Source organism: Amborella trichopoda, chromosome 4 (genome assembly GCF_054954075.1).
Source record: "Amborella trichopoda isolate Santa Cruz 75 chromosome 4, AtrichopodaSantaCruz75HAP2 v2.0, whole genome shotgun sequence".
Taxonomy (NCBI): Eukaryota; Viridiplantae; Streptophyta; class Magnoliopsida; order Amborellales; family Amborellaceae; genus Amborella; species Amborella trichopoda.
The window spans coordinates 2,808,275-2,834,411 of record NC_142339.1 but is presented as its reverse complement, the minus strand read 5'-3'; the positions used below and the strand labels follow the sequence as shown (position 1 = coordinate 2,834,411).

Below are 26,137 nucleotides of genomic sequence, written 5' to 3'. Positions count from 1 at the left end.
ACTGCCGTGATGCAATTGCCTTTGGTGCATTCTTTTCTGTTCCTTCATTTTGGGTATTCTTTTCGAACTTTCTGAGTACATACGACTAATGGCAGAGGTTGTCCAAACTCCGAATCACTACATAAAATGAAATTTCTGTTGGCTTTCTCTTTGATGAAACTGTTTCTTTCTTAACCACTCTCAGTAAAACTAACATTAATGCTCCTGATTTCAAAGTAATTCATAATGTCATATATTGAAATGGAGAAAAGAAAAATTAAAAGTAGGATTCAACAGTTAAATGCTTGATATCACACTTAATCACAGGGTAGTCTAAGACAAACAAACAGTTACGGTGATAAAAGTTTCCAATGATCAAAGCATTTGATTTTACGATTAAAAAAGAGTTCAATTTTACAATTAAAAGCTTGCTATTTCCAATGATAAAAGCATTTGATCTTTTAGCTGGGAGCTATACTCATTTTGAATGGCAAACTTGCTCAAGAGATGAAAGTTTGTTGGGCCTTGTTATTCTACGATTTCCCCTAGCATGTTGCCAAAGGAAGTGCCTCACTGCCACTGAAAGGGTTGCTGCCTGGGTTCACACCAGCATTTAGTGAAGGAATTCAAAAGACAGTTTCATGAAATATTTCGATTGTTAGAGCATCAGGGAGCTCAATGTAGCTTAGTTCCCGAATCCATGACGAGCGGGAGGAGAAGAAAGCTAATTCTGAGGCCAGGCTCTAGGTAGAAATGTTCCGCCACACCATGATGTATGAAGTAGGTTTCAAGTTAACATTCAGAGGGAAAAGAAAAGAAAGCTACTGGTTTAGGAGGGGAGGATGAGAAGAAGGCATGGACAAAAAGGCTTAAAAGAAAATGGTTTGGTAGGGCTGCAGCCCTATCAGACTATTTTCAATAGATTTTTGTACCATCATAAAGTCTCCAATACCAAAACTAGGCAAAATTTAGAGATGCGACTTATTTTTACAATATAAAGAGGCACCTTTAAAAAAAAAAATACCCTATATAAGGGAACATAAATATCATCGTCGCCGTCGTCGTCAAATCCTGAAACTATAGCATAAGTATAATAAGCTAAAAAATTAATTAAGAATATGCATACACAGCTGCATCCGGCAAAAAATTCCGAAGTATACAACAAAGAATTACCTAGGTTTAATCTAACTTATAGAGACTCTCCTCGTAACCATCGTACTCTTAACAACCCTAAATAACTGCACCCAAAGATCTAATCTGGAGAGAGAGTGGTGGTAGCTCTATAAAGGTGTGGAGGTTGTGTTGAGAGAGAGAGAATTTTGAGAGTCCAGGACAAATAATTTTTAGAGAGAGAGAGAGAGCTAGAGCATTGTAGAGAGAGAGAGAGAGAATGGGAGAAGGATCGTCATGTCTAGGCGTGCGGTCAAGTAAGACAAGTTGCAGCACGAGTGGGTCCGAGACGGTGGTCGGCATAAAAGCGGTCAAAGAGTCAATGCCCGAGGAGGAGTGGGACGAGGGAATGCCCTTGCCGGGCGATATAATCGAAGGGGTCGCCGAGGATTCAGCCGAGGAATTCATCCTCGCGAGGGGGAAAGATAAATCGGAACTGAGTTATCTCCTAGGGCGATTAAATCGCGAGGTGGAGGAGATCAGAGTTCGGGTTAGGCGAGGAGACGCCACCGTTAATCTGAAGGCCTGCGTTGTGCCGGAGAAGACGGCCAAGCTGCATCGACGGTTCACGATACGAGCTGCCTCCGATACTCGACACGTGGTCGTGCTGGGGGACCTCACGCTGGACCAGTGCATCTTTCTACAGGGTCGGTTTTTAAACCCGCGATATTAAACTATGCCCCTACTACTTGGGTTTTTTTTTCAAACTATGCTTTTGATAATCATCTTATCTCTATACATATTGATTGTATATATTTTCTCACTTGATAGATTTTTCTTGTTTATCTAATGGATCCGATCATTAGATAAATATTTTTAATGGCATCAAAATTTAATTTTTTTAAGTGTTTCCAATTCCATCAAAAGTGTTTTTAAGTTTTCTGACACTTAGATCACGCCCCTGAAAAATTGGACAGTCCCTATTCATTATTTGTTTCAAGTGCGTGGAAATTGCAGTTTGGAATTCTTTTTATATTGGTTGGTCTATGGATTGAACAAGTTACGTGTCATAAAGTTATGGGTGCGGTTTGTTTAGAGCCGAGGCTCTAAATAATCAAAATAAACCCTCCTTTAAATAGTGTCGAGAAATAAGGTTTTAATATTGAAAATCTTTGTAAGAGCCTTAAATATATTTTCATCTTTTAATTATAAAATTTAAAGTTTAAAAAATAGTACAGATCTAGCAATTTGATGAAAACTTGAAAATCTTCAAAATTGACGGTTCAAAAATACGTTACAAGATTCACTATTTCTAAAACTTGAAATCCATTTTTTTCAAGTTGACATGATTTACTGTGGAGATGATCAATTTGAGGATCTTTGGGATCAAAATAACCTCTTCTGGTGATATTTTTGAGGTGGGATCTAATTTGATTGTTTAAAGCTTCAGCTCTATATAAACTTTTTCCTAAGCTATTCTTAGAAAGGATTTGAACTGAGGGGTAATGGACATTATACTCTGGCTGCAGTATAAAATTTACCTGCAAAGTTTGTCTCTCTTCAGTCCTTTTTCAGCCAAAGTATTGTTTGCTCATGCTTGAGCATATCTCAAGTTTACTCCCTATGATAAAAATCCTAAACTTCCTTTTCAATAAGCTTTATGGTATGTCGCTTAAAAAAAATATTATCGCCATTTTAGATGGTTAGAACTCAGTGTTTAGAAGCTCAAAATATTATGAAAATATTTATATGGTCATCCCAAAATTTTAGATTACAAAAACATTTAAAAGTTGGTCTTTTAACCAAGGAGTGGGGGCATGTTAGGCATATTTTTTTTTAAATTTTGTTTTTTGGTTGCGAGGGATTGAAAAATTTATCAAAACACACTTAAAATGCCGATTGAAGAACATTTTGCTCATATATCAAAGGGCCTATTTTGGTGCTAGTTTTGATGCACCAAAATTGTCGTTGGCCCTATAATTTGCACCGTCCAATATAATTCGATACTGTATATTCTATTATAAAATTGAGATAAAGAGATATTGGGTTAAATGGGCAGATGTGCGGGTGTCTAACAACATGCGCATGCTCTAAAATGTATGGTATGCTAACTCATTATTCTCTGTCCTTTGAAAGCTCTTTTCAAAATTAAATTAACAAAATGGGATGTTTAATAGTTCATCTTTTTTGTGTTCTTTGATCACTTGGTGAGTTGGATGTGCCGTGACCCATTGTTAAATCAAAATTATGAAACATGGCTGTGCAATTTTGTTAGGATAGGAGGGATAGTACTTCTATTTTTCAGCTAGTGTTATTTTATGTAAATGTATATAATGAAACTATTTATTTTTGATACAAGAAGATTACAATCATTAATGACCATGATGTGAATTTAGGAGGTGGAGGATGCATTATTGATTGAGTACAAAGTCCAAAATAAAATTTTTTAAGTGTTGTGACACATTTCAATATATTGAATTTTGCATTTAACCATTAAAAATAATTATGACCTACTTGTATTAATAATGAATGTATTATAACATAATTGTCGGCTAACATTGGTGTGAATGTATTGGAATGAAGAGATGAGCAGGAGGATGGTGCATGTAGGGAGCGGCACCTTCCATAGAAGAGAAATGGATTACGATTGGAGAAAGAAGATGGGATCATATTTGCCGGACCACCGCTCTACGGTCGTGGCTTCCATACTATTTATGCCACTCCCTGGTGAGCGTGGAACCGAAGCCACCACCTCCCGGTCCATGGCCTGGTTTTCAGCTGCCGTCTCCTCAGGAGTGCCTCTGGTTTTTGTCAACATACAAACTGATCCGAAAATTTCGAAGGTAATTTTCTCTTTACAGTATGCACCGGCGGGAGTACACTAAACGTGTTGTTTTTTTCTTATTTTGTTTTATCAAGACCAGATCGAGCCGCTCGATCTGATTAGTCAGACCGTTACTGGTGTCTTAACCAGTCCTATCTAAAAAAAAGCCTTGATAGAAAATTGGTCAAGATTAGTATTTGACTATAGGACTATCCCGGGTTAACAAAGTCGATAAACTTTTTTCTAATATATTTTTATTTTTAAATTATTATGATTATGATTATTATTTTAATATTTTTCTAGTGACCCGTCCAACCTGTTCAGTTATGGTCGAATCAATTTTTATTGGACTAGACTCCTCGCTGGTACAATAACCGGTCCGATTTTGTAGAAATAAAAGTAGGGTAAGGATGGTGGATGGTGTTGTTTTTTCTCTCGAAAAGTATACTATATACCAATGGTGTCCAGTGGATAGGAAATTGTACACCATATAGGTGGAGCAGCCCTCGGATTCCAACGACTAAAGGTGGGGATTAACCTCTATATATATATTTTTGACCAATGTTATAAATTGTATTTATCTAAAGGACGATTACAATTGATCTACATCATCAGAAACCAATAGTATAGATAAGTTCACCCCCCCTCTTAGCTAGAGAATTAGCCAAAAGGGTAGGCCTTCCTATAAACAAACATGTTGGAATGTAACCACTAATGCTCTAGTCAAATCAAAAATCTCACACCACAACGGCTTGAAGGACCATGGCACAAGCTGCAGATTTGTGCACCAATTTATAACGTTCATTGAATCACCCTCCACCACATAAGAAGCACCTATATTTATGGATTTAAAAAGCGTGCTTGTAAAGAGCTACCATTTTTGAGTGATTAGCGGTAGCATAACTCAGGGTCCAAAAAAGCTAAAAATAACCTCCTCGTAAGAATTTTTCACTATACCCCTGTTGGATTTGGTGCTATCCAAAATCACTCCCATAAGAAAATCTCATATTTTGTGGGATTGACTGAATTGATCTATGTGGGATTGAGATATTCCTATTCTGTGGGATCGAGATTTTGTCATATTTTGTGGGATTGAGATTGATATGGATAAGTTTCCCAAATGAAAATAAAAATCCAAAAAGATTAGGACTTTTGGATTTATCCCTTGGTCTTTTGAGATATATATGATATCTATAGGGAGTTTCCTATTAAGTATGGATTCTTATCTTATATATATGGACTGAAAGTGCAGAGAATGTGTGCCCAATTTGGGTCACTATATGAGAATGGTAGTTCCTCTCGAGAGAGAGGGATGTAGAGCTTTATGTGCATAAGATGTGATTTCTTCCTAGAGAAAAGAGATTCATATGGAAAGAAACATTGTGATGGTGCCTTTTTTGGACTCCCGAATATTGAGATGTTTGTTTTTTGTAGAGAAGCGATTTCCATTGAGATTTTGGGTGGTTTTCCTTTTAGTGAGATAAAGTTTCATTGGTTTCCCTTTCCGTGAGATAAAATATCATTTACTCTCAAAGTTCTCTTCTTTGACAATGGTCTAGTTATGAAATAGAGATGAGAGATCGGTAGTGGTGCCATTCGGGGAGAGTAGGTTTAAAATGGTTTGCTCGAGTGTGTTTTTGTTGAGGTTTGTTCCAAAATCTTTGATGTAATTTTCATTGGTATAATAGATTTTTATTTGCCTTACCCATGGATGTAGCCTTTTTAGGATGAACCATGTAAATATTTGTATTCTTGTAGTATGTGTTTTATGCTTTATTTTTCATACTTTATTTGCCAAAATATTAGCCCATCGGGTTTATTGCTTCCTCGCGCACAACAAGTGGTATCAGAGCACAACAAGTAGTATCAGAGCCCTGGTTTGGGGTTTTCGATAAGGCAATAAAGATTTCGAATGCAAAGTTTTAGGTGGAAAAATTTGATGGCAAATATAATTTTTCACCAAGAAATTTATTTAGCAAAAGATGAAGAATCCATGAAGCTATCAAATGGATGTTGGTATGGTGAGCAGATGATTTTGATATCAAGGCGGAGATTGTTGGATTTAGTGCTATCCAAAATCACCCACATAAAGAAATCCTATATTTTGTGGGATTGATTAAGCTTGATCCATATTATGTGGGATTGAGATATTCCCATATTTTGTGAGATTGTGATTGTTATTGATAAGTTTCCTAAAAGAAATAGAAATCCAAAAAGATTAGGACTCTTGGATTTATCTCTCGGTCTTTTGAGATGTATGTAGTATCTATAGGAAGTTTACTATTTAGTATAGATTCTTAATTTTATATATATGGGATGAAAGTTCAGATCATTTGTGTACTCAATTTGGGTTATCATTTGGCAATGGTGATTTATTTAGAGAGAGAGGAAAGTATAGCCTCTTGTGTATAAGATGCGATTTTCTCCTAGAGAATAGAGCTTTGGACGATAAAAGAGCTTTGGATAAAAACATTGTGATTGTGCCTCTTTTGGACTCCCGAAGATTGAAAGACTTGTTTATTGTAGAGAAACAGTTCCCATTAAGATTTTGGGTGGTTTCCCTTTTATTGAGATAAACAATGGTTTAGTTATGGAATAGAGATGAGAGATCGACAATGGTGCCATTTGGGAGAGCAGGTTTAAAATGGTTTGCTCGATTGTGTTTTTGTTGAGGTTTGTTCCAAAATCTTTGGTGTAACTTTCATTGGTATAATGGATTTATGTTTGCCGTACCTGTGGATGTAGCCCTTTTAGGGTGAACCACGTAAATTTTTGTGTTCTTGTTGTATGTGTTTCATGCTTTATTCTTCATACTTTACTTGTCAAAATATTAACGCATCGGATTTATTGCTTCCGTGCGTACAATAAGTTGTATCAGAGCACAACAACCCCCAATCCCCGCTTCTCTTGGATTACCATCAGAACTGGCATCAAAGTTTGGTTTAAAAGAGCTCTGAAGAGGTGGTACCCATCTTCCCACCAGCCTACTTTTGATGACTTTAAGATTGATAAGAATGTGGATATGTATCAACACATCTACTTGGAAGATACCTTAACATTCTTTAGTAACACTCAACCAGCTCCAAATAGAAATATCTTGCCATTTTCAAAAGGGTATGGTTTGTTTAAGCAGTTAACCTTAAACAATCCATTTAAGACGCACTACCAAAGCTCATTGAAAGACATAATTTTTGTGTTGAAAATTTTAATGATAACCTAAAAACTATTTCACATCTAATTATGAAAGTTCAAACTCAAAACATAATACAGATAGAGCAAATCTACAAATATGTGAAAATCTTGAGAGTGGACGGTCTAGATAATGTATTACAAGATGTGCTATTTTTTATCTTTTTTCCATATATTTGTACATCTCAAGGTTAGGATGATCAATTAGAGGGTTTTTTCACCATCAAAACAACTTTTTGCAATAGATTTTTGGGGTATGTATTTTTCTATAGTTTAAGATTGCAATCTTATATAAACTTGTTCTTTTCAAAATATTGGCAATAGTTTTTTTTTTGATGAAAATGTTGACTGGGCTTGATTTCCATTTGGTTTGGATCCTAATGCCAAAGGCTTTGACCTCTTCACCTGAAGCCAAACAAATCTAATGTATACCAATAATGTCGGTTGGCCCCAGATCTTAGGCCTTATCAGTCTGAGTAATTGGACTTAGTTTGAATCGGTTTGAGTATGTGCACAATGACCAAAGAGCTGAAAAAACCCAAATAGATGGAGAGAATCTTGAAAAACAATAAAATTAGGAAAGCGAAAGAAAAAAGATAAAACAACATTAAAATACATAAAATATGAGAAAAGTAGAAAAATAAAGTAAATTTTAAATATCATTTTCTCAAAAAAATAAAATGCAGAAAATTCAGAAAATATAAAAAATGATAACAGCATAAAAAGTGTGTATAAAATTAAGGGTGAGGTTTGTATAAGGTTGCCTCCTTATATTGTAGAAATAAGGTGTGGTTATAAAATTTATTTAGAGATGTTGTTTCAGTGTCGAAAACTTTATTATGGTTTCAAAATCTCTTTTCATACTCAATTATATAATTTTAAATTTTAAAAATGGTATAGATTGAGCCGATCAAGAAATACTTGAAAATCTTAGAAGTAAATGGTCCGGATAGCTTGTTATAAGTTACATTAATTTTTTGACTTGGAATTCTTTTTTTGTTCATATCCATTCATCTCAAAGTCTAGATGATCATCTGGTGGGTTTTTCTACGCCGGAACACTCTCCATTGTAGGGATTTTGAGGTGTACCTTACTTCAACGGTATAAGGTTGCAACCTTATATAAACTTGTTCCTAAAATTAATTATAAATCTATGATTGAATGAGTCAAAGATTAAGTCAATTACAATTTAATAATAAATCAGTTATATATTCCCGCCAAGATGGGGTGTACTTGATAGCCTGCCAAGCCCAATACCCTCTTTCTTTTTTTTCTATTTTTTTATTTTTATATATGGATTTTCAATTTTCCCTTTTGAAAATATTCTATGATCCATATGCCCACACAAACTTGTGATCATAGGAATCATCACCATTGAATCTATCGGTTGGTTGGCAAGGGAGAAAAACTGGAGCCTCTTAGAGCATGAAGTAACCTGGATGAAAGCTTAACTCACTCTGTATCACCACTCAACAATTGATTGAACAGTGATGACCATGTGGTCATATGATCATAGTATACTCCCCTTTTTCTCTCACTCTCAGTAATTATCACAAAAATGTGGATCATAGTATACTCCCCCTTTTCCTTCTAAGTCTCAGTAATTATTACAAAAATAAAAATTGATAATTTGAATTTCTCATATTTACTTTACTTTATTGTTCCCATGATTTGTTCATATATTTGGCCAGCGGAACGAGCAAGCAGGCTCTGAAAGTGGACAGTCTTCATGCTGGGAAATGGCTTCAGGACGTAACCAAAATAACAGTGTAACCTTTGACTTAATGCAAGGAATCAGGATCTGGTTTTTGCCTGGAGTTGTAGAGCTTCCAGTGACATTGAAGCCAGAGTCTGGAGAAAGCCGGTACGGGATCGACATCAAGTGCACTGAAGAGGTAAGAGTCAGGAGCATTTTAAATATTCTTACACTACAAGAGGGAAGAGCCAGGATCACATTGGTTACTAGAAATTAAGCATGATTTAGATACTTTTTGAAAAGGGAAATTTTTCTATGTGACACTCATGTATAAAATATAAGTGACTGATATAGCCATCCGATTTAAATGGACAGTTGGGATAGCTTTAGTGACAGCAGTATACTAACTTGGCAAGTCAACTTACTTGTGGCATAATGCTCCCAATAATGAAATTTTGCTAATACTATACTATTGAAGTAAGGTGTGCTTCAGAACTATGCATAAAAGGCAGTTTCGGTGCCACAAAGCCTTGCGATGGTATGAAATTCTATTGTTGCCCTCAATTATGAAATTTACGTTCAAAAAATGGTGACGATCAAGCATTTCTATAAATACTTGAAAATCTTGAAAATAGATGATTCAAGTAATGTGTTTGAAGATGAACTATTTTTAGCACTAAAAATCCTTTTTTTCTTATGTCTATGAATCTCGAGGTTGAGATGATCGATTTGAAGGTTTTCCAGCATAGGAACAACCTTCACTAGTGGGTTTTGTAGGTGCACCTTACCCATACAACATAAGGTTGAAAACTTATATAAAGTTTTAGCCCCTAAAAGTAGTAAAAGTGTAAGATTGCGTTATGGCTACTTAGACATTCAAATACGGCCTAAAACTCGTCACAGTCATACACAAATCAAATCCCATACATCAATTCTGATTACCTCTCATTGCATATATTCAGAATAGTCTTAAGCCATGAAACCTAATAACATTCACCCAAAGACCGAAACCAAGCACATTGGACTTGAGCCAACATTGTCTAACCATTGCTTCACACAAAATATCACAGGGTTTCCTCTATATCTCTTCGGTCGCTGAAGGGTCGGCTGCTGACCGAGCTGGCCTACACCAGCTGCATGAGCATGCTTACAGCGACCACCGACTGGTCCAAAAGGCCAATGGTCTTTTTCTATATTTTTCCTATTTATTTACACTCTTTAAATATGTATGCTAAATCTATCAGTTGTTCAAGTCCACCATTCTTCTCTAAAAAGAACAAAAAGAAAACCAGCTCCAATATTGTCTCTTATTCTGCATTCCACCATTTATTTGCACATTTCCTGAATTTACTTTAGAACCTAAAGCAATTGAATTTTTGTTGTGTGAACAAACTCATAGGATGAGACCATAACAAAATCCAAGTCTTTTGTTAACAAAGACTTTAGATTTATAGAACAGAGAGAATGCATCAAACTATAAAGATCCGGACTAACTCGTCCAATTCATTTGTTCCCACAATCGGCATATTAAACTCTCGAGAAGTAACAAAATAAAGAGGTAAAACTGTCAAATTTTATGCGTGCCTGTGTATTTGAATTTGGATATTAAAATAAGGAACAACATATTATGTAATGTAAGATTATCAATTTTTGGTAAAAGAAGGTCATAATCACTCTTAGTTATTGAATGTAAAATCTGGCAGATTGAGGTGTGTCACAACATGCATGGGAATCCACGATTTAAAGAATGCCGCTCTTGTGCATTAGTAGAAACCTATACAGTTCCTAGTTAAAACTGGTTGTACAATATTGACAATCTTGTCTTGTCAGATAATAGGGTGACTCCATTAGGGAACCAGGTGATCCTGATTGACTCAATCGCGTTGTTTGACTCTTACTTTTTCATTTTTTATTTAAGAGTAAAAATATTCTCTAAATTGATTTCTACAGTTGCGAAACAGTTGATCTGGCGTGGATTGGTGATTTAAACTCATCTAACCAGGCCCACTTGGATTTTGAAACAAAGAAATCTGACTACGAAGGTTATATACATAATTTATAATTTTGGTTAGCACTTGCACACTAGCGCATACAACTAACCAGCATTAGCAACAATAAAATAGGAGAGAAATTATAGAGGTTATTGAGCGGGAGTTGTTTTCTAAGGTGGGGAAGTTGAAACAGGAACGATGCTATCTTTGTTGTATATTGCAAAGGCAAAACTGACCTTGTTAAGAACGAAAGTGAATGGACATGAATAAAAGAGAGTTAGACCCACTTCTAGCACAATAGGTCATTTAGCTGATATCATATCAAGAAGGAAAACATTTATATAGAGCTGAGGCTCTAAACAATCAAATTAGATCCCACCTCGAAAAGTTCACTAGAAGAGGTTGTTTTGATGCCCAAATATCTTGAAATTGATCATCTCGACATCAAGATGCATGGACATGAGAAAAAAATGGATTTCAAGTTTTGGAAATAGTGAATCTTGTAACGCATTTTTGGACCGTCAATTTTCAAGATAGATTTTCAAGTTTTCACATACATGCTCGATCTGCACTATTTTTAAGCTTTAAATTTTTTTATAATTAAAGATGAAAATATATTTTGAGGCTATCACAAAGATTTCCACTATTGAAACCACATTTCTCGATACTATTTGAAGGTGCGCTTTACTTTGATTTTTTAGAGACTTGGCTCTATGAAAACCGCACTCTATAAGGAGTATTAGACTCGAAACCCAGAATAGACCAAATAAGGGCCGAATTGAAAGGCTAAAAGAGAACTAATTCAAAAGCAAAAAAAAAAAAATAACAACAAAAAATAGAGTTAAACTGACTTCTATTACATGTCCTGGATGAGTTGAGATCTGAGTTTTTAACGGGTCAAACAAAGAAAAGAGACATAAGGAACATGGAAGTACTGTATATCCTTTATTGTGAAACTATCGAGCAGTATGGAAGTTGCATACATCTAGTGAGGTATTAATTTTAAGTGTAAAAATTTATTAGGAAATGATCGATAACGAGCCATTTTGGTCATCTAGCCCAAAGTTTTCCCACATCTCAAATAGTGACCAAGAGTTCATAGTGAATTTCTTCCTTGTCTTAATGATAATGGGACTCTATGGGTTTGCTTTTTAACAATGCTCTTAGCATAAATAAGCATAAATAAAAGTAAAAATTACTAAAATCCGTTGATAAAAATAAAAATTACTAAAATCCATTGATAGGGCCCATGCTGTACCTTTCTTTTCATCAATATCTGAGATTCCAATGCTCCCATTTTTGGGATCTTCATGGTTGTATTCTCTATTGGGATTGTCTTTTCTCACTAATATCGTTTTCTCTTTTATGGATATATCTCAAATATCACGAACACTTCATAAATTGTTTTTGGTTGTATCAGAACTGTTTACTATGCCTGTTTGTTTACCTAATAATGCTTGCACTCATAGATTGCATCTATCCGATTCTTGATGATCCACTAATGTACATGCCATAAAGTTGATTTTAAGATATTTTCTAGTTCTCTTTGTTTCTCTCTATTCGTATTCGTCAAATCATCTTAGATTCTCCATGAACAGATTTTTTAATTTGTGGTCTTTATATTTGTGTTCACAAGATTCATTTGAGATGCTCCACTGAGGATGTATTCCATATCCTTGCATATTGAAAGTTGAATGAACAAAAGGCATTTCTGGGCCCTTTTTCAGGTTTCCATCACCATGCCATGAGATAAGATATTTCCTGTTAGTACACTCAGTAACTCAGGACAAATTTGTTTAGTCGATAAACTATGTGTGATCCTTCTAATGAATAGTTTGTTTTTATAAAAAAATTGGCATTGTTTTTTTGGAGGCTACCGATTCGATGGTGACCCATAGAAGTGGCGGCTTCCAACCCTCTCTTCCACAAACCAAATGCGCCCTAAGTACTTGGGCAGTTCGAGTGTCCAATTTTCAAACTACCCAAAACACTTGATCTTAGCCCCAAGGCCGAGAAGGGTATCATATAAGAACTGATACAAACTAATTTATTGTTAAATATTAAGTGCATTTGAAAAAAAATAACATATTTTCTAAGTGATCAGCTTGAAATGAACAAAAATGACATAAGCTTGTCAGTTAATGATTCTTTCATGACAAAAGAATTGGTTTTAGAAATCAGTTGTAAGAACACTGCACAATTAGAGCACACAATGGATCCAAACACTCCTCAAGGTGTTCTCTACCTTCATTGCAAAGAGGAAAAGTTGAACTGGGCAGTCACTTTTGTGTACCCAATGGTTCAAACTACAAACCCTATAACCAACTAAAAGTACCCATCATCACTACTAAGCGGCTTGGGCTACTACCCTTTTTTAAGCTTTTAGAAAAATTCAGGTCTACTATTAATTCTATCTCTCGAGCACAAACAAAAGAAAAAGAGAAAATAAAAAACAACATGCATTATATCACCATGTTTGCATTTGAAAGATAGAGTTGGGTATTAGGAGAGATGAAGGCTCGTGATGGAGAATATGCAAGGGGAAGGAGGAGTTGGGTGTAGAAGACTGAAATCCTCAAGAATTAAACGAACAGAGATGCAGGTGAGAGATGAAGAAATGCAATTGTGATGTATTGATCAAAGAGAGAAGGTGATGGTTTTTGAAAGCCATATTTTGGTGAATTTTGCTTTTGAATCACAAATTGTTTGCCTTTGCAGTCTTGGCACAAAGAATGTTTGCTGTTTGAATGAGCAGTTTTGAACCCATTTCGTTTCTTGTCACTGTCTTGCCACCAAAACTCTTTTTTTTAAGTGCGCTGCAATGCAATAGCCGGTGCCCAAGTTATTTGGATTAGGGAATATGCGGCATTTGGTGAATTTCACGTAACATAGTTTTTGGGGTAGCACAAACAATGCAAAGAAGAAAATGAAAGTAGTAGAAGCCATGATCATGCTATCTGTATTAAGAATGTAATAGAATAAAGCAAATCAATACTATGCATAACTACATGAGCATTCATAATGTTTTCAAGAAACTATGCCTATTTTGTGCATCAGTCACATGTTAAAGCGACCTCATAACTAGAAGGGCTGTTTCTTTAGTTTTTCTTTTGTGGACTTTCATAGAAAATGAGGTCAAATTATTGACAAAAAAAAAAAAAGTGAGTCATAAAGTGTTCTAGTCTTTTCGGAATGAAACCTTTTATTGGTGCATGCAACTTCACTAGCTTCAAGCTCTAGTTCATGTTCTTAATAGTCATGTGTATTAGTGTATGTTTCTCTTTATTGATATACATTATTATGAATACGTAATGAAATATGTATATGTATGTGTATATATCTCTTAGGTGTCTCTTGATTATGATAAGATTAGCGAATAGTTATCAATAACTGTTAGTATTTATATTAAATTGTTACTGGCCGTATATTTATACGGGTCTTGTATATTCTTTATTTATCAATCAATAAAGAGAGAGTTCCATGGGGACCTAAGGCCCAAATATACAAATATACAGTTTCTTAACATGATATTAGAGCAAGGTTCTCTGCGATTTCTTCTTTGGGCCTTCTGTGATCAGCGCTTGGACCTTCTCTGCAATATGTGAAACTCTGTTTGGCCGTTCTTTGATCTCTATTTGGTCTTCTACAATCTACCCAGACTTCTCTGTTGGGTTCTTGCGGTAAACCATTATTGTTGTGCTCCCTTCTGATGTCAGACCTTTCGTGAGTCGGATCTGAAACTGCCTCTAAAAATAGCTGATCTGCACTATCTGTCGAGTCATGCTTCGACTATCTGTCGAGTCATGCTTCGACTATCTGTCGAGTCATGCTTCGACTATCTGCCAAGTCATTCTTCGACTATTTGCCGAGTCCTTCTTCGACTCTCTGCCGAGTCCTTCTTCGACTCTCTGCAAAACAACCTTCGACTCTCTGCAAAAAATTCATTATCTTTGTTCTGGCCTGTATTATGGATTGCGAGTTGCTGAATCTGTCTCGGTTCCTGACCAAGTTCTATTGGCTCTTCCAATAGACCACTGCTCTTCTTCAAGCAAGAGACTACTGCTTCCACTGCTTCTATTGGTCACGTCATGCATGTGAAGACTTCAAGATCCAACTCGTTTGTTTATGTAACTTATTGTTCAAACCCAACTGCTTTGTATAAAAGCATCTTGAGCTTGAGGGGGAGTACTAGAGTATGTTTTTCTTTATTGATATACATCGTTATGAATAGATAATAAGATATGTATATGTATGAGTATATATCTCTTAGGTGTCTCTTGATTATGATAAGATTAGTGAGTAGTTATCAATACCGTAAGTATTTATCTCAAATTATTACTGGTTGTATATTTATACGGGTCTTGTATATTCTTTATTTATCAATCAATAAAGAGAGAGTTTCATGGGACCCTAAGGGCTAAATATACAAATATATAGTTTTTAACAATGTGACATTTAAATATACAAATATTTAGTTTCTCAACAATGTGACATTTTTTTTTTGCACTCATATATTGTGATAAGATCCAAGTTTATAAATATTCATTTCCTTTACAAGCAAATGAAGGGAAATAAAATTAATTGCTACTTTATTAAGATGAAGTTTACAAAATGTGCTAGACCTTTCAGCCATACCTCTACAAGACATCAATGCGGCCACTTAATTGATAAAAAATAAAATTCACACTAGGGTTTTCTAAACCTGATGCAAAGTGACTTGAAGAGGAGTAGTCCACTCCAAGAACCCATGAAACCATCATCTCCAAATACGTAGAAGCTATAGGAGCAGAAATATGTTATTAAAAGCAGTTCTCCACTTTCATTGGCAATCAAAGACCATTAAAACTTAAGGCTTACAAAAGCTCAGTTGTTCTTTTTAAATGCATCTAAACGTCTTTGCCCATGTTCAGGTTTACTGATTCATGGCAGCAACTATGGACTTGAATTGTAAGAGATGCTGAAGAGTACATAGTATTCATTTACCAAGAAAGATGACGCCTCGAGGAGAGAAGTGAGAGAGAACTTTGATGTGAGATGGAGAACAAAAGTTCAGAACTTAGATAGAGAGAGGGCTAGAGATCAAAGAAATAAGGGAGATGTGATGCGAGAGCTAACCCCAGTTTAAAGAGAAGAATGATGGTATGCATGAATAGTTAGAGAGAGGTAACGCTGTTAGGAATAGGCAGAGAGGGAAACGATGAGAGAGAGTGAGGAGTTATGAAGTAAAAAAGAGAGAATCGTTCAAAAGAGAGAGTGTGTGTTGAAAAAGACGGAGTTGTGATGAGAGAGAAAGAGAGTGGGTGGGTGCGATGCATGGAGACGATGAGAGAGTACTCGTAATATGTCACAAACAATCTCCTACAAAACTTAGCAGCTACAATTGAGCAATGATTTCATGCAACGTGATGCAACAACCTTAAAAAACCATCTTATGGCCATTTGTTTGATTCAAATTTTGAGATGTACACTTTTTTTCATTCTAACGAACAATCACAAAAAATAATAATAATTAAAAACACAACCTAGAAAGTATTTTTTTAGCCCAATTAATATAGGCCATCCATTTTGGTGAGACGATTAGATCTAGGTCTTAGAAATATTTTTTCATTTCTAATTTTTTTGGATGACTTTATTATCATCAGATGAACATTGTTAAAAAGGAAAAAAATGATTTTGACCTTATAAAGGCTAAGATATTGAAATTCAAGAAATGAATGGTCTAGATTCGTTTTTGGATGGGACTCATTTTGACAATATATAGGGTTCAAAGTGAATATTTTTTTTTTTTGGGATTGATTATTGAGATGAAAGGAGTGTGAGTGCAAAATTTGAGGTCTTATAAATACTACAAACATGGTTTTTAGAAGTGTCGTTTCATTATACTATAATACAATAGTTGCATTAGATCATTGTTCACTACAATTAAAGTGCATATGCACATAGAGAGAGAGAGAGAGAGTTAAGTGGTGGTCCTACCATTTAGGCCTTCCCAGATCGAACCTGGAGATTGACTAGGAAAAATAAAAGATTACTTTTAGTTGGTATAATTAATTAAGGGGTGCGGTTTATATAAGGATGCAACCTTAAACCATCCAATCAAGGTGCACCTTAAAATTTTATCACAATCCAATCAAGGCGCACCTTAAAATTTTGTCATAGCATGTAATTTTTTTATAAAAAATTCTTAGTAGTATCTTAAAATCTATTTTCATACCTAATTAGGAAATTTTAAATTTAAAAAATGGTCAAAATCAAGTAAATCTATAAATATATGAAAATCTTGAAAATGGACGGTCTAGATAATGTGTTGCAAGATGCACTATTTTCGAGAATCAAAAACTTCTTTTTTTTCATATTCATACATCTCAATGTCGAGATGATCGATTAGTAGGTTTTTTCAACATTAAAACAACATTTTCGATTAATTTTTGAGATGCATATGTGATTCTACATTTTAAGGTTGCAACCTTATATAAACTTTTCCCGACTACTTATATTTGGTATTTATTGAATAATGAGAAAGAGAATTCTATACATTTTGAAAAGAGTAATGGAAAAACGTGTGTTGCATGATAAAATATAACGAGAGAAAAAAAAAGGAAATACTAATTCGATGTAAAAAAGAATAAATAGTAAATCGAAACTATTTTATAACAAAAATAAACAAATTTCAAAGATATCAAAGGTATACTTCCATTGCTTATTGCACCTATGATGGTTTTTTCTTTTTAAAAAACTATTGGTCCTCCACATTTCGAACTTCAATGAAAAAAGAAGGCACAATAAGAATGTCATTTTAGGAAAATTTTTCTTTAGAATCACAAATTGTTTGTCTTTGCACTCTTGGCACAAAGTGAAAAGGACTTTATAATAAACCATGATGTATATATATTTAAATTTTTTTTTACCCCTACACTGGTAAGATCACTTACAATATCCAATTATAATCACTTTTGAAATAAATAAAATAAAAATACAATCGGTTCTCAATTGCTACCTCTTCAAATACAATTATTTATTTAAGAAACAAAACTAGAATTTATTGCTTTATGGGGAGTGAAATAAATATTTTAAAAATATAAAATTGCTGGAGATTACCTCAACCGGGCTTAGTACACCCTACGTCAAGTCTCATCCGTCCGATGGTGTTTGGGATTTATGATCGGTATGTTGATTTCCCTACTATGGCAAAACTCCACTAAATGACTTAATTTTCATCAAGCCTCTTAACTTGATTTTAGAGAGATGAGAAAAGAATATGAAGAGAGAGCTTGATTTTAGAGAGATGAGAAAAGAATATGAAGAGAGAGGGAGATATCTACTAGCAAGGGTTCCACCCCTTTACCACCCACAAAGAACAGAGGTGGTGCGTGTCACCAAAACTTACAAAGAACAAAGGTGGTGCGTGCCACCAAAACATAATGCAACGTAGACAGAGATAAAATTGAGGCATGCTTCCCTTTTGGAAGAGAGGGGACTTTTGGATTAGGAGAGAGAATTGTTAAAGAGAGATAAGAGAATATGTATTTCTTCCTATGAGAGAATACCTCATTTTATCGATTTTTTATGCTATAGATTTTGCTTCTAGGGTCAAATCTCAACCGTCGATCTAAAGAGACTTGTGGGGTGAGAGATTTGAGCCATCAATCTATTTGATCCACCATCAAGATTCAAAGAGATGAGCTAGAGTCTTATCATCCTTTCCTAAATCTATTCCCATCAAATAAAGAAACCTTATATTTTAATATATCAGATTCTTAATTATTTGATCAATCAATCTTGATTCAAAGAATTAGTAAATATCTCAAATATTCAACCTTATGACATGATATACCTAAAAAGATAAGCTAACCCAGAGGATAAACATTCTTCCCAAGAATGTTACATGGTTGGGTGGAGGCCCACCTAATCAATATCTTTTTAAATTTTGGGCCCCATATTTTATGGAGGTTCCAAATATTTTAGAAAATATTTTATTTCATAGTTATTTATTATTATTTTTTAAATTTTATATTTTATTTAAAACATTGAAAAATTAATTTCTCCTAATTTATAAATTCAAATGACAAAAACAAAATATAAGAAGATTCACAAAAATTCAAATAATCATTCTAAATATCACATAACATAAAATTAATTACTTTTGATGGGAATCAGATCTCTTAGATCTAAGAAATTATCAATACATGAAAGCACTCCACCTCGAATCACGATCCGCCTAGCTTTCTCAAACTTACCCAGCAGTTCCCATGACTCACAGTCCACTGCAGGGGTTCATGATTGGACCACCAAAGTCAGCCAATAGACTAGGGGACGCAATTCCAGTTTATGGATTTCAGGTTTTCGCCTAGAGACAAAAATCATGATCCTCCAGACCATGATACAACCATGACTCTATGATGCATAGGGGTAATCTCTCGCACATGTACACGCTTCACCCTCATTGGTGAATCGCAAAACTACTATCTATATACATGTCGTATGATGATATAACGATATGTTTTAGCACCGTCTCTAAAGGCTACACATAGTCCTTTGGCTCTCATCTGGGCATACTCTGACCTCATTAAGGGATAACCCACTAAACCCTTCTCGATAGATCCTTATGCTTAGGTATCTTTTCCAAACCTCGGCTGGTCTAGCTAGTCGAGCCTAATCCGAGTATCAGCAAATAACATTTGTCTAGTATGGTCTACAAAAGGACCACACTCCCACTGAGTTTATGTTCTACTATATAAAATGCTCATACAAACTCTCATAAAGTCTTTAAAGACCACATAAACCTAACACAAAGAATGTTTGCTAGTTGAATAAAAAGTATTGAACCCATATCGTTTCTTGTCATTGTCTTGGCACCAAGACCTTTTTTAAGCGCTATGCAATAACCCGTGCATAAGTTATTTTGATAAGAGAATATACGGCATTTATTAGGGTGCAATTTTTGGACGGTTTGATCTAAACAACTGAAATCGTTTCTCTTTTTTTTTTTTTGGGTTACCCATCTAGAGATTCTAAAGTTGATCAGAAAATTTGAGATCAAATAAATCCTCCTGAATAAATAATTTGGGATCAAGAAAATACTCTTAAATAGGTTCTTTGTTCAAAAGAGCAAATGTACAGTTTGCTCCCGTGAGAGAACTAATTTTGTAAAATTGAGTCTTGGTTTGTATTGAAGCCTTGAGGAATGAATGTCCACCGTTGGAGTATTCAAAATTTTTTGGAAAGGCATATATTGAGATCACTGTTTTAGTACCAAAAAATATCACAATCAAAATTATACAGGGTGAGGTATTAGTTGCTTGGGCCAAGAGCTCTTTTTTTTTTTCCACACATTCCTGATTACTTGATTTCACATGTGACAATTAGGAAGAATGGTGACCTTCTAATACCATGGCACTCTTGATATACATTTCCTAAATTTCAAGTATCAGTTTTAGATCTAAGTGAAAGGAACCTAGAAGCCATGGTTTATATAAGGAAAACTTATGGCCGTACCATTAAATTTAATAATTATGGATTGGTTCAAATACGTGGAAAATTTATGTGAAGGTCCATTTATTTTTTTCCAAAATTTTACCCCTCACTCCTATATTTGAAATATCAGAGTTTTTTTTATTTTATTTTTAAATTTTTTTAAGCATAAGAGCGGGTCCACGGTCTAGATCCTCACACCGCCCTGAACTTTATACCTTAATACCCCTAACTACAACCTTAATACCCAATTATGTTTGAGGTGGTCTGCTGGACCACAAGCTTTTGATTTTTTTATTTTTATTTTCCTTTTCCTTGATTCCGTGAGCATACTCGTAATCTCCGGAAACGGCGAGTCTATCTAAGCTTTTAGACATCACAAAATTTCACTAAATTTTAAACTTTTTTGTGGTACATTGGGGTCTTTGTGGTCAGGCAGACCACCTAAGACAAAGAGTTGAAAAGTCTTGGAAATCTTTATGGGAAGGTCCGTCTAGATATAGGACCGCCCTATTTTCTTGTCTTTTTTATAGTATGATGTCTCCAACATCAAACCATATACTTTAAGAAAATTGAGGTTTTAAAAAAATTGAGGGATAGACAGTCTGATTTTTTCAACATTAGATTGGTCCTTGCACTTAAAAAAAAAAAATCACAATATTGGATTAGGTGGCAATTTTTTTTTTTAAAATAATAATAAAGAAAGAAAAAAAGAGGGTATGGGCTATTTTTAAAGAAAAACAACAGTTTGATATGCCAAATAAAAGACTGAAGTACTTGCACTTAATATTTACATAAAATTGTATCAGTTTCTAGTTATCGCATTTCAATACGTTACGGATATAATTTTCATTTAGAGTGTGCTGTATTGTCTAACCAAAATATCTTATCCATTGATCATTGCCGTTGTGACTTAAAAATCAGTTTTCACCATGATAGTGACAAAAAACAAAATGAATTGAGTGTTGCATCTTCAAATAGTAAACTTTCTTTATGCCATGTTCAAGACTTTTTTTATGCCAAGGGTACACGGACAAACAACTTCTGATTCTAAAGCAAAATTTACTGAATATCCCATTCATTCATATTGTACATGTCGAATAATAGTACATGCCAAAAATTCATTAAAATTGAGCACAAAAGACCTTGACCTGCCTTTTTTTTCCTTAGTGAAGTTTGAAAATTGGAGACAAATGTTTCTTGTACGTACAACCTAACGCCTTCTCAGTTTTATCTACTTATGCCATCTTGACCACACTTTCACATATACATGGTCCAGATCTTCCTACAACTCTTGTGGTGATCCGAGCTAGTATAAATCAATGAAGTAAATATTTATTGATAATTCCTCTTTGGGACTCTGACATTTATTTATAATTTTCCTATGACAAGAGGTTCGAAAGAAGAGGAACGAGACTTTGTTATTTTCGTTGTTTTGAAACCTAGATTGTGTGACCGGATCTCACCGGCTAGACCAATCCAACCGCCAATTCACGCCATACGATTTCTAAAATGGGAATCGGTCAGAAAATATTTTAAACAATATATTTAAATTTGAAAAAAAACATAATAAAAAATGAAATGGATAGGAATCGGACGATTCGACCAATTCGGATTGTTTGGTTCCTTGCTAGATTGCCTAGTGCTCTGATAGAACTGGTGAGTCTATCACAATCAAAGTTGGTCCCCAGTGATTCTTGATCCTGATTGCCATTTTTTCAATCATTGAGAGTGTTCTAAAACCCATATTAGGTGGTTGGGTTGGTTATTGGATCGATCGGAATGGTCAAAAAATAAAAAATGAAATAATAAACATAAAATGAGTCGGAACTACGTGATTTAGTTGATCCAAATCACCCAATCCCGTGACAGGCAAGCCCAATTTCTAATAGAACCGGGCAAATGCCAATAAATTGGACTCAACCTCAATTCTATCAAGGAGCTAGGTCAGTCCGATACTGAGTTGGATTGGGCAATTCCTGATTTGGAGTGGTGTTTTTTCAATCATTGTTGAATACCATTGGTCAAAAAAATAAATCAGTGGGTTAGATCGTCCACCATCAATATTGTGTTGCATCGCTGATTCGTATCCTTTTGCATTGACGATATACGAAAATATTAACAAATAAAAAGTTAATTACACAAAAAAAAAAAAAACATTTTAAGGGCTTTTAAGCTTTGACATACCAAAAAAAAGAAATAAAGAATGAAGAAAAACAACGAAAACAAGGGGCCGAACCGGTTCTATTCCTACCAATTCTTGATCCAAATCCTAATTTTTTAATTAATATTAGCACCTATGGCCATAAGGCCTTGCTTAACTTTATCTACAATTGTGGGCTGGAAAGCTTGCAATTGCGGGAAGAATCCTATCCAACGTTCACATTAACCAACGTCCATATGAACGTTGGATGTGTATCCATGAGATCAGGGAACTTTGGTTTTCTCAGAGACCAGTTGAAAAATGTAATGGATAGCTCTTCTTCTCCCTATAAAATGGGAAGCCAGAGAAAGGATGTATACAACAATGAATAGGTGTACATCTCTCTAAAGGCGAAGGGATAAAAATCCGGGCTCTGCTATCACCAGCCTCACGACACTTTTCTTTAATCTCCAGTTGATATCGTACGCTCCATCGATTTTGCCAACAATGGTATCAAAACATCCAAAGTTCTATCTTCTACATTGTTTTATCTTATACAGCTCACACTTTTCTTGTACTGGATTCACATATAGTCAAGTATATCTTTAATGGTGAGGCATATGCTTTATCTTATTCACATGTTTTCAAAACCATAAACTTTTATTGGTATTATTGAAGTGAATACCACTAATTGTCACTTAATGTCACATATTATTTAAACGATTGATAAGCACATGTTGCTTAAAGGACTGTATAGTTACATGCATTTTGATAAGCACGTATTGTTTAAAGGATTAGCATGTATATCTTTGTTTAAGAGATTGCTTGGAATTACAAAGTGATATGGAATGATAGATAATTTAGATTACATATGGTAGAATTTTGTATCAAAAAGCCTCTGTGAATAAAATTATTAGTGAGGTTGAAATTTTTTTTCACTAAATATCAGTGGCTACAAATTTTTTTGTTATTTTGTTGCCGTATATATTAATGATATTTCTATTAATATAATAATAATAATAATAATAATAATAATAATAATAATAATAATAAAAAATGTGTGTAGGTTTGTACGGAGCATTCGAAGATTGCATTGTGCTCATGTGTGAGGAAAATTAGGGCATTGTTCAAAATTTCTGTATATGCATATTTTTCATGAGGCATATGCATATATGAATTAAATTGTCATTGTTTAAATGAATATATTCATATTCATGTAGTCAATGTATAGTTATTGTTTAAATGAAAATATTCACATTTGAATAACAATATATCCGTATATGCATATTTCCGAATGAATATTTTCGTAGAGAATAAGGGTGTGGCCCTGGGATTGTGATAGTTGGAAGGCTTAACCGTCGCATGGCGTAGCTAATAGTTATAACCAATAGCATGAACAACCACTTCTAGATGAGGACACGTCGTTTTTTAGAGAGAGAAAGTGTGGTATAAAAGGGGTTAGTCTTTCTTCGCTCTGATAAGAAAACGGAAGAAGACAACGAATTTGATCTTTTGAGAGAGAAGGGGGGATGACATGAAAGGCGTCCCTATCATATGAAATGGGCGTGTTGGCCTTGGTTTTGTCGTTTGGGATGTCACATTTTGCACAGGTCTTGGTTTTGGGACTCGCCATGGTTTTGGTTTGTAATGATAGAGGAGAGAGGGACTCGCCATGGTTTTGGTTTGTAATGATAGAGGAGAGAGATGGTGAAGTTTCTGAAACCAAACAAGGCGGTGATCCTTTTCCAGGGTCGATTTGCAGGTCGAAAGGCTGTGATCGTTCGAGCCTTCAATAAGAAAATAGAAAGTTGAGAATGGTGCATCAATCCACAGATTAGACTTTATGGTTTTTCCTGGGCAATGACACTGTAGAAAAGTCACTGAAGTCGTTAATCTTCTGATTGAACACATTTGAGAGGAATTTGGTTTGTTTGTTTGTTTATTTGTCTTTTATTTTGATAAGTGGCATTTGGTGAATTCAAATTATGGGAGAAACATTTGCGGAGTTTCTAGTATCTTCAATTGATGATGGATTGTATTTTTTTTGTTTGTTATTTGATGATATGCAATACAAGGTTTTTACCATTCAAATAAATGAAGACAATAGAGTTCGATAAGCGCCATGGGTAATATCTTAAGAACTCCTTGGAGAGGAGTTGGAGAGGAGGTTAGTTATGACAAAATGCCTTAGGAATGTCTTTGAGAAGGGGAGCAGGTATAGGAATCTCTAATTGGTGTAGGTTGATCGTTTTCCATGTGGATTTGGCTAGCGATAGTCATGGGAGTGAATTTTGGAAGAAGGAATTTACACCCAAATGCAAGGTCCCTGTTACTAAGGCTAAGAGTTATGAGTGGGTTTTTATGCATTGGTGGAGTTTGCATTCTTATTAAGTTCTCATATGTGAATAGGGATGATTGGTGAAGAGTAAAAGCAGAACTCCAACATTTGCTCATGGGGAATCACAAATTTTGATTCAATCACAAATTTGAATTCCTTGTATTCCATCACCTTTTATTGGACATCCTAGATTTGAATGCCTTCATTTGGGTGGTGTATTCTTACTTGGTTTGTTGACCTAGTGGATCCAAGGATGACTTGACTTTACAATTGGAATGGTGTTAACTTGTTTGTTGAAGTTTCACAGTGTTCAATAGAAACTTAATTTTTTGAAGTGTTCTTGGCCCTATCCCGAATGCCATGAAAATGTGTCTTTTGTAACAAATGATAAAAATATCTCAAGGCAATTGTTTGAATTAGTATTATAACTACTATTACTTTATACTTAGTGGTTATTCAGTAGAGGCATACATCAAGTTGCATTAAGAGTGTTGTGGATGTATAGAGAGGCATAAGCCTTATCTGGTTCCAATAGAAGTTAGAGAAGCAACAAGCAAATATCATTCCCCGTTTAAGGAGTGATCTTTTCATCGTGGCTCGCTCGAAGGCCTGACGTTGACACCTATAGTGACATTATTAAAGCAATGTTGTCCCTACTTCTAATATCGAGAATCCCATTAGTAATTTTTTTTTTTGGTCTTTCAAAGGGGGCAATTCTCAAAAGATCTAAGAGGCACTACTAGGGGCTGGGATTTACTTGAATTGAGACTACATGTCATCATACAGCTGATGTGGTTGAGCCTGTGTGGATTGCTGACCAAGACCAATGTTAAATGGTTTAAAGAAGAAGTATCATACTCTGCCCTAGTGAATGGCGTATGCCCTACTTATAGTCCTTGCAATAAAGGTAAATGTTTGGGAAGTATCCCTAATGGTGAAGCTGATCCATAACAGCCTAATGCAGGATTGCTAGCCAGCAAAAGGTGCAACTCTTGGCAGAGGGATATCCCAAACTGGGCACATCAAATGTTGTTTTCATGTCAAAGGATGTAGCATGCTTTCAAAGGATTTGATAAAGAAAACTCCATGTTCTTTGCATCTCGATTGCTATTATGAAGATGATGGGATATGAAGTAAATAGATTGGAATACTGTGTGTATGTCTTGAAGAGTGTGAGTAAATTCACAATACTCTCATTATATGTTGCACTGCTTGTATTTTAGCCGTCTCGATAAAGCGCTTCATAGATAACTTGAAGCTGCAAATAATTGACGGACCGATCCAAATATTTTGTGATAAATCAAGCTGCAATTAAATTAATTTAAAGTGGAGTAAATATCTCCAAAGGGAGACATATAGATGACCAATATCACTACATTCCGGATGTAGTTGAGAA

The 26,137-nt window shown here is 34.8% G+C and overlaps 1 protein-coding gene across 2 annotated transcripts; it reads left to right on the top strand.

Annotated features, from left to right (window-relative positions):
- The first annotated feature begins 234 nt into the window (after positions 1-234).
- Positions 235-10,105, top strand: LOC18439383 (uncharacterized). Of its 2 annotated transcripts, XM_020670363.2 has the most exons (4): positions 235-1,796; positions 3,673-3,932; positions 8,794-8,997; positions 9,869-10,105. In XM_020670363.2, the coding sequence occupies exons 1-4, from the start codon at positions 1,370-1,372 to the stop codon at positions 10,031-10,033; spliced, it is 1,056 nt and encodes a 351-aa protein (XP_020526022.2). In that variant the 5' UTR covers positions 235-1,369; the 3' UTR covers positions 10,034-10,105. The 2 variants fall into 2 exon arrangements, with proteins under 2 accessions (XP_020526022.2, XP_088720470.1); XM_088864344.1 differs by lacking the exon at positions 9,869-10,105 and having other exon boundaries at positions 241-1,796; positions 8,794-9,276.
- The last annotated feature ends 16,032 nt before the right edge of the window (positions 10,106-26,137 follow it).